Source organism: Peromyscus maniculatus, chromosome 1, assembly GCF_049852395.1.
Source record: "Peromyscus maniculatus bairdii isolate BWxNUB_F1_BW_parent chromosome 1, HU_Pman_BW_mat_3.1, whole genome shotgun sequence".
Lineage (NCBI taxonomy): Eukaryota > Metazoa > Chordata > Mammalia > Rodentia > Cricetidae > Peromyscus > Peromyscus maniculatus.
Window position 1 is genome coordinate 113830119 of NC_134852.1, and position 10230 is coordinate 113840348.

The 10230-nt window shown below is 39.4% G+C and overlaps 1 protein-coding gene across 1 annotated transcript; it reads left to right on the forward strand.

Annotated features, from left to right (window-relative positions):
* The first annotated feature begins 242 nt into the window (after positions 1 to 242).
* Positions 243 to 1437, forward strand: LOC102907786 (olfactory receptor 52I2-like). The gene has a single exon (XM_015986857.3). The coding sequence runs from the start codon at positions 365 to 367 to the stop codon at positions 1334 to 1336; it is 972 nt and encodes a 323-aa protein (XP_015842343.1). The 5' UTR covers positions 243 to 364; the 3' UTR covers positions 1337 to 1437.
* Positions 1438 to 10230: the final 8793 nt, after the last annotated feature.

Consider the following 10230-nt stretch of genomic DNA (forward strand, 5'->3'; position numbering starts at 1 on the left):
ACTAGAAAATACAAGGAAGACCTAGGTAGAGCATTAGGACTACCAGGTCATATCTTTTCTAGGTCATCCCGAGAGATTCTATGAGAAACAGAAAGGTTTCTAACTTCACCTCTTCCTGCAGTGTGAGAGGAGAGAGGGCACAGACTTCCTAAAGGAGGACAAGCAACAGGTTATTCTGAAGGAGTACTCTGTTAACACAGAGAACCTTGACAAGGATGGTAAACAGAGCAAATGGCTTCATTTATGTTTTCTGATTTGTAAAACACTGCCCTGACACTTTGATTTGTCTACACCAGACACATCCGATGGCATTCTACCCTCTTCCCTCACCACTCTATATTGTAATAGAAAACCCATCTCACCTATGATGTCAAGACCATCCTACAACTACACAGTGGAATCCCCTGCCACCTTCTTCCTCATGGGCATTCCAGGTTTGCAGTCTTCCTATCTTGGGCTGGCCGTCTCATTTAGTGCCATGTACAGCATAGCCCTCTTGGGAAACAGCCTCATCATTACTGTGATCTGCATGGATTCCACTCTACAAGAGCCCATGTACTTCTTTCTCTGTGTTCTGGCTGCTGTGGACATTGTCATGGCTTCTTCTGTGGTACCTAAGATGGTGAGCATCTTCAGCTCAGGAGACAGCTCCATCAGCTTTAATGCCTGTTTCGCTCAGATGTACTTTGTCCATGCAGCCACCGCTGTGGAGACAGGGCTGCTCCTGGCCATGGCTTTTGATCGCTATGTGGCCATCTGCAAGCCCCTACACTACAGAAGAATCCTCAGACCTAAACTGATGCTGGGGTTATGTGTGACCATCATCAGCAGAGCTGTCCTTTCCATGACTCCACTGAGCTGGATGTTGAGTCATTTGCCTTTCTGTGGCTCCAATGTAGTTCCCCATTCCTACTGTGAACACATGGCTGTGGCCAAGTTAGTATGTGCAGACCCCACGCCCACCAGTTTGTACAGCTTGATTTGTTCCTCTATCATTGTGGGGTCCGATACGGCCTTCATTGCTGCCTCCTATACTTTGATTCTCAGGGCAGTATTTAGCCTGTCCTCAAAGAACGCACAGCGGAAGGCGTTAAGCACATGCGGCTCTCATGTGGGAGTGATGTGTCTTTTCTATCTCCCCGGGATGGCATCCATATATATAACCTGGTTGTGGCAGGATGTAGTTCCCCTGCACACCCAAGTGTTGTTAGCTGACTTGTACCTCATCGTCCCACCCACCCTAAACCCTGTCATTTATGGTATTAGGACCAAGCAGATCCGGGAGCGAATGCGGATGTTGATGATGTGCAGCTTTAGAAAAGGTTTGTTAACATAGAACTCTTTACATTTAGTCCCCTAGACAAGGGCACAGGTTTTAAAGATGTATGGAGCAAGACTGTTTCACTTGTCAGTGCAGAGTCCAAGATGAAGTTGTAAAGACCATGTGTGGTGGTAATCTAATTGTACTGAATTATTATTTTGATTGTATGTTAATAAATAAAGTTGTCTGGGGGTCAGAGCTATTAGAGCCATAGCAAGAGTGTGGCGGTGGTGGCACACGCCTTTAATCCCATAAGATCTCTGTGTGTTCAGGGATACAGTCAGCATTGGAGACATATGCCTTTAAGACCTAGGGGGCTGTACATTCAGACAGTGACGAGGCAGTCATGTGTTTGGGTTTACAACCAATGAGAAGGCAGAACAACATACTATAAAAAAATGAACCGACAGGAAGTAGGTCTCTTTTCGCGAAGCTGGGATAGCAGGAGGAAGGGTGAGATTTTAGCTCTGAGCTCTGACTTCTCGGCTTTCTCTTTTACATTGTTTCTGTGTTTCTTATTTAATAAGGCGGTTGGTTACATCTACATCTGGCGCCCAACGTGACAAGAATCCATTAAAAACCGCTTGGCTTGACGGCAGGTCCGCTTTCCCCGCAAGGGCGGCAGGCGGTGGCAGGCGGCGGAGGAAGCGGCAGGAAGCGGCCGGCGTCTTAGTCCGAGCTGCCGGCGTCCTAGTCCGAGCTGCCGGCTTCCTAGTCTGAACTGCCGGCTTCCTAGTCCGGGTAGCAACTTCTAGCCCGGGCCTAGGTCTGTGAGCAGCTTGCCTAAAGCCGGTGCTACAAACAACTCAGACCTGCCCTGCCGAACAGGGCCCTGCCTGTAAAGCCAACGCACGTGGTCGGAGCTTAAGGAAGCCAGACCCAAGCCTTGACTCGGCACAAGAGGGAACACGTGGCTGCATTTAAGCTTTAGCCGGCTACGCTTTCTTGTGCGTTCTCTCTTTCCTCTCTCTCTCTCTCTCTCTCTCTCTCTCTCTCTCTCTCTCTCTCTGGATTTACACCTGGGACACTAGGTGGCTGCTTTGAAAATCCCCTCGGATTTCTACTGTTCTACGCAGATTTGGTAAGTCATAACATATCAGATATTTTAAAGGAAACTATCTAAAAGAGAATTTTTTTCCACATTAAAAAACAAATGGGTTTTATGTGTACATTGGAAGAAAATTGGTTTTTGTTCGAAATTTTAGGCAGTCTGGCAATGGAACAACTATATAATATTAGTATTGGTGGAATTTTGCACCTTATCACTATAATAATCCACATTTTAATATTTAAAAAGATAGTCAATTTAAGTGCCAGGATAACAGCTTTAGAAGAACTTGTTAAACCTGTAAAAATTCAGACAGAAGAAATTAACAGTGAAGTTGTTTCAAGTCGGGATCATAAGGTTGCAGAAAGAAAGCCTGTTTTCACACAGTCACCCTTAATTTATCCTGTAACCGTACAGCAGATGCCTGATCAAATGGCTACACAAAATACTTGGGCTCCAATTGAAATGTTGGATTTAAAAATGTTTAAGGAGGCAATAGTATCTTATGGCATGCATTCCCCATATGTAAAGCAAATGTTAAACACTTGGTCAACATATAATAGGATAGTACCACAGGACTGGCGGGACCTTGCACAAGGTGTTCTGGAACCCAGCCAGAGACTTCAATTTCTGACTTGGTTTAAGGAGGAGGCTAAAAACATAGAAAAACAATGGAGGGATAAAGGAATACAAGTTTGCCAGGATCAGCTTATGGGCGAAGGCCAATATGCTTCAGCACAAACACAATGTTTATATGATGTCCAAACCCTAATTTTATGTCGAACGGCAGCCTTGAATGCATGGGACAGAGTTGAGGAACCAGGAAAAAAATCTGAGTCATTTACAAAGGTGATGCAAGGCCCAAAAGAGTCTTTTACAGATTTTTTACAAAGACTGGCTTCAGCAGTAAAGAGAATGGTCTCGGATTCAGAAGCTAGTAAGGCAATAATTGAATCTTTGACCTTTGAGAATGCGAATGCAGCATGCAAAAGAATAATCAGGCCATTAAGGGCAAGATCTGCACCTATGGAAGATTGGATTAGAGAAACAATTAATGTTGAAGCTGATGAGCATGATGATACATGGGTAGGAGAAGTAATTTCAAAAGGTTTGAGGAGTGTTAGATGTTTTGGATGTGGAAAGCAAGGACATTTGAAAAGGGACTATAGACAGGTCATTCCCAGAAACAATGTTTCTTCAAGGAACAATGGCAACAGAATGCCCCTTCCTTCTGGAGTATGCAGAAGGTGTGGTAAGGGAAAACACTGGACCAATGAATGTAGATCAACAAAGGACAGACAGGGTAATCCTTTGCCTCAGTCTTCGGGAAACTCCCAGAGGGGCCTCAGGCAGGCCCCCAGTGCAAATCCAGTTCAAACCTTTCCTGCAGCCATAGAGGAAATGCCTGCTCTGGAGAGCGATTAAATAACCAAATGCCTATTGGAATAAATCATGCTGGTCAGGATGATGAAACAGAGAGAATAGAAAATTCAGGAGAAAACATAAAGAAAATTTTTTGGCAAACTTCTATTAATGAACAAAGACCAAAATTAACGATAAAAATAAATGGTGTTTTGTTGTCTGGTCTGGTAGACACAGGTGTGGACGTTACCATAATTGCACCAGAATTTTGGCATCCAACTTGGCCTCTTCAGGAGGTAAACGTTCAACTGTTAGGAATTGGGACATTATCTCAGGTGAAACAGAGTGCAAGATGGCTCGAATGTATAGGTCCAGAAGGACAGAGAGGAAAATTAAAACCATATGTGGCTAACATAACTATGAACCTGTGGGGTCGAGACTTGTTGCAACAATGGAATACTCAGATTAATATCCCTCCAATCTCAGAAACAAATCATAAACTAGCACATGTTACTGAGAGAAATATTAGAAGATATTGTTCTAATGAGTGGTCACCAGCCATCCATATTATACAAGAACAGGGCACAATAACTGATGATCTTCCAAAGACACCAACATCTCTACCTTTAAAATGGTTAACAGACAAGCCTGTATGGGTCCAGCAATGGCCTTTAACAACAGAGAAACTCCAGGCTTTAGAAGAGCTGGTAGAAGAACAGTTAAATGCTCAGCATATTGAAGAATCAACCAGCCCTTGGAATTCTCCTGTATTTGTTATTAAAAAGAAATCTGGTGCCGGGCGGTGGTGGCGCACGCCTTTAATCCCAGCACTCGGGAGGCAGAGCCAGGCGGATCTCTGTGAGTTCGAGGCCAGCCTGGGCTACCAAGTGAGCTCCAGGAAAGGCGCAAAGCTACACAGAGAAACCCTGTCTCGAAAAACCAAAAAAAAAAAAAAAAAAAAAAAAAAAAAGAAATCTGGTAAATGGAGAATGGTAACAGACCTTAGGGCAATTAACAAAGTAATTCAGCCAATGGGTTCTCTACAATCTGGGATGCCTTTGCCTACTCTGTTACCAAAAGGATGGCCTCTCATAGTTATTGATTTAAAAGACTGTTTCTTTTCAATACCCTTACAAGAAAAAGACAGAGAAAGATTTGCTTTTACAGTGCCTACTTATAATAATTCTCAACCGGTTAAAAGATTTCAATGGAGGGTCCTCCCTCAGGGAATGTTGAATAGCCCAACTCTGTGCCAATATTTTGTACAACAGCCATTGGAAGTGATACGTAAAAAATCTCCTAAATCTATAATTTATCATTATATGGACGATATTTTACTAGCTGACTCAAATGCAGATACTTTAGAAAGAATGTTTGAAGAAGTAAAGAAAATTTTGCCTTGCTGGGGATTACAAATTGCTCCTGAAAAGATACAAAGAGGAGATTCTATTAATTATTTAGGATATAAAATAGAGCTACGAAAAATTAGACCCCAAAAGGTGCAAATTCGGAGAGATAGACTACAGACTCTTAATGACTTTCAAAGATTATTTGGAGATATTTCTCATCTACGAACTATTGTTGGGGTAAAAAATGATGAACTGACTAATTTGTTCAGAACCTTAGAAGGTGACAAGGACTTAAATAGTCCAAGAGAATTATCACCTGAAGCTGAGAAAGAATTGGCCTTGGTAGAAAAGAAAGTGCATGAAGGACACGTGGATCGTATTGATCCAAAGCTGGATTGCATTTTGGTTATTTTACCTTCTAGGCGTTCTCCTACTGGAATATTAATGCAGAGGGAAGATATTATATTGGAATGGATATTTTTACCAAATAAACCAAATAAAAAATTAAAAACTTATGTGGAAAAAATCTCTGACTTGATTTACAAAGGAAAACTGAGACTTCGTCAATTAGCAGGCATAGACCCAGCAGAAATTGTCGTACCATTAACTAAGGAGGACATTGAAAAATTATGGACAGAAAGTGAACCTTGGCAAAGAGCTTGCAGTAATTTTTTTGGGAGAAATTAACAGCAAATATCCCAAAAGCAATAGAATTGATCTTATAAAGAGAGCTGATTGGATCTTGCCTCGAATTGTATGGCAAAAACCCATATCTGGAGTTCGTACATTTTATACAGATGCCAACAAAGAAGGAAAGGCAGGTTACAAATCAGAAAATTTAAGTAAAGTGGTTCAAAGTCCGTATAATTCAGTTCAAAAATCAGAATTGTATGCTATTCTGTTGGTATTAATGGATTTTTCAGAACCTCTCAACATAGTAACTGACTCTCAGTATGCTGAAAGAGTGGTGTTACATATTGAGACTGCAGAATTTATCCCTGATGCTTCAGAATTAACTTCACTATTTATTCAATTACAAGGTACAATCAGGAAAAGGAATCATCCTTTATATATAACTCACATTCAATCCCATACTGGTCTGCCAGGCCCTCTAGCACAAGGCAATGATGAGATTGATAAATTATTGATAGGAAATGTACTGGAGGCCTCAGAATTTCATAAAAAACATCATGTCAATAGTAAAGGTTTAAAAAAGGATTTTTCCATAACCTGGCAACAAGCCAAAGAAATAGTAAAGAAATGTCCTACTTGTTCCTTCTACAATCAAACGCCATTACCAGCAGGATGTAACCCAAAGGGTACTCAGAGAAATGAAATCTGGCAGATGGACGTGTTTCACTTTGCAGAATTTGGAAAACTGAAATATGTACACCACACTATCGATACTTATTCAGGATTTCAATGGGCAACTGCTTTGAGTTCTGAAAAAGCTGATTCTGTAATCACTCATTTGCTGGAAGTTATGGCCATCATGGGTATACCTGCACAAATCAAAACTGACAATGCTCCATCATATGTCTCTGTTAAAATGAAACAGTTTTTTGCTTATTACAATATAAAGCATATTACAGGCATACCACATAATCCTACAGGTCAAGCAGTTATAGAAAGATCAAACAGAACTCTAAAGGATATGCTAAACAAACAGAAATGGGTAACAAAAACCCCCAGAAATAGATTGCATAATGCTCTTCTAACTTTGAATTTTCTGAATGCCAATGAGAAAGGAACAACAGCTGCAGAGAGACATTGGATAATAGAAAAAACTACAGAATTAAATCAGCCTATATACTTTAAGGATGTGCTGACCTCAGAATGGAAACCAGGGTATGTATTACATTGGGGACGAGGTTTTGCTTTTGTTTCTACAGGAGAAGATAAGCTGTGGGTACCATCAAAATTGATAAAGGTTTGATTTGAACAAGAGAGACCTCTTAATTGAGGAGGAGATAGTTCATCAACCAGCATGAACATCCAATTTAAACTAACTTGTATCAATAACACATGCCTTTTCATTTAATCAGATAATAACTTGTCAAAAGGAAACATCCCCAAAATTAGTCTTGGGGAAAGGTTTTTGTTTTTGTCTTTTAGGAGAATGAAGGTTAAGGAATCTGAAGAACACTGGACAAATGAGACAACTGAAGAAAAGTGACAAATCATCTATCCCAAGAAACAGAGTGAAACGGTGTATGAGTATATATTATCTAAAAAATTTTATGTCTTCCTAAATGTTTGTTTCTGCTTTTCTCTAAAGATTTAACACTATTGGTTTTCTAATAGTCCCAGTTCAATTAAAATTTAAAGCTGACTTTGGAGTTGGAGAATGGCTCTCTCCTTCTTTAAACTCAAGCATGTTGTTAAAAGGAAAATGCAAACTCCCTGTATCATGCCAGAATAAGAGCCATCTTCTGCTATGGTACAGGACAAAAGCAAAATTAATTAAGGGACTATTCTATTACTAATCTCAACTCTTTGATTCTATTCTGATTCTTTAAACTTTTCTCAAAGTATAAATTTTATATCAAAATTTACAAGATTAATATATATATATATACATTTTAAACTTTGTTAAGATATGAATGGTCACATAGAGTACTAACTAATTCTAGAAAAAAGGCTAGCTGCATATATATGTTTTTGTGTTCGAGTCTCTTATCAGTTTTCTGCAGGAAATCACGGCCAGGCCAAACATCAACTGAAGTCTCCAGAAAGAAGATGGGGCCCCACAACAACAACAATTCCACGTGGACAATAATAATATCATTAAGCTGACAAACATAATCCACAGATCAGCTTTGAACTACAAGGTGCTCAGAGCAATTTTGAGATGACTAGCTGAAATGATCCAGTCTCAAAGACTACTTGAATAAGGACTTGAGATAAACCCTGAACTTTGGCATTATACACAGACTGGATAATGAAGGATATAGTTACCTCTCCTAGAATTTGACAATTAACCTAAAATTTTTCTTTCAGGATAAAGAAAACTTCTCCCATACCCAGCAGGAAGCAATTTTAAGAATACGACGCCCACATTCCCAAAGAGGTGGTGTGGGGCGGGTGGTTTTTTGGTCTTTTTAATGGGTTTTGGGTCTGGGATAATTTTCAGTATTTAGGGGGGTTGGTTACAAGTTATTGTCAAGGGATAAGAAAAAGGCTAAGCAAAGGAGATTAGATTTAAGGTTCTTGTTTAAAAAAAAAAAAGAAAGAAAGAAAAGAAAAAGACAATTACTAGTTTTAAATACTTTACATTGGATTGAATTGTTTTATATTGTATACAAATTTGAAACTGATATTGTTAGAAAATGCTATATGTATATTTCTAATTGCATTTATACCATTCATTTAACAATGTAATGCAAATTTCTGATCCTTGAATGTTATTATTACCAACTATTAGGATATAAAGAAATGAAAGTTAGTAGTTAGACATTACAATAGAACTTTTAGTCATATTAGATATGTTTTAAAAATTGAGCAGAGATGTTTTAGACAGGTCATCTTCAAACCCTTCAGAGATCTACAGAATATGGCATTTAAAATGTTTTAATAACTTAGAAAATTTTTCTTTTTTGAGACATGTCAGCTCCTGGCAGTACTAATCTACTTCAGAGAAAATATGGGCATTGAAGAAACTGCATATGGAGTCAACTTTCATTTTGGCAAAAGTTAGCCACTGGACAACAAAGTATCCTCAAATCAACAGGACAAAATGGACAGACAGATCACGAAACAAGGGACTACTGATTCTTGCCAAAACAAGTGTGGTTATGGCTTTATCAAAAGGCATCTTCTGAGGCCAGGACAATATGGCCCCATCCCTGAAGTGGCCTTCGCATCCGGAAAAGGTACGGTGCCCTTTTCTTCGAAGGCAGCTTAACAGGCAGAGGGCCGATGGATTCTGTTGTACAATGGAACAGCAGCTGAAAGCTCATACCTCTCAAAAGTAGACTGGCATTTAATAGAGGGATGTGGAGAAGAAGGGGATGCTGAGATGAAGCCATATATACACAGCCAAGAAGAATGAACAGCTGAATTTAAAAACTGTCAACAATTTCCAGAATTTAAAATCCTGAATCATGACAGGACACTAGTGGAATTCAGGTCTTTCTGGTACGTGGACTGCTCTCACCCAATGTGAGGTTGAACTGCTGACCTTTTGTACATCCTACTTCACAAATGAGTCTGTCAGATACACTAAGCCTATAGGCTGAAGATGATGCCCCAACACTACGGAGAAACCTCAGGTGACTGCCCAGGCAGCTGGCTGTTTCTGTCAACTCACAAAATTTTTTGGAAGTTGCTTGCATGCACTTCCTGTTTTTTATTTTTGTTAGCTAATTATTCCCTTCTTGGGTCTCTGAGGGAGTTGAAGATTAGTTAGTTATGGTTGAAGATTAGTTAGTTATAGTTGAACATTAATTAGGATAGAAAGTACATTAGATACATCTTGGAATTACCAAAATAGGATAGATAATGGAATTATTTTCTCTGATTTGTCAAATACCTGTTTAGGTATTTATTACTTGTATATATTGTATATAGTTATTGTACTTTTGTATATAGTTTTTCTTTTGTTAGTTATAACCTTTTGCTTTCTTTTTCTTTTTATTAAAATAGAAAAGGGGAAATGTGGTGGTAATCTAATTGTACTGAATTATTATTTTGATTGTATGTTAATAAATAAAGTTGTCTGGGGGTCAGAGCTATTAGAGCCATAGCAAGAGTGTGGCGGTGGTGGCACACGCCTTTAATCCCATAAGATCTCTGTGTGTTCAGGGATACAGTCAGCATTGGAGACATATGCCTTTAAGACCTAGGGGGCTGTACATTCAGACAGTGACGAGGCAGTCATGTGTTTGGGTTTACAACCAATGAGAAGGCAGAACAACATACTATAAAAAAATGAACCGACAGGAAGTAGGTCTCTTTTCGCGAAGCTGGGATAGCAGGAGGAAGGGTGAGATTTTAGCTCTGAGCTCTGACTTCTCGGCTTTCTCTTTTACATTGTTTCTGTGTTTCTTATTTAATAAGACGGTTGGTTACATCTACAACCATGCTTGCATAAAATTTCAATTTTTTAGTGGGAAAATTGTTATGGATATGGGATGACTGCAATAGTCTGA

What these genes read in the sequence shown, in the direction of transcription:
- LOC102907786 (XM_015986857.3), top strand. Translation starts at nt 365, where the DNA reads ATGATGTCAAGACCATCCTACAACTACACAGTGGAATCCCCTGCCACC.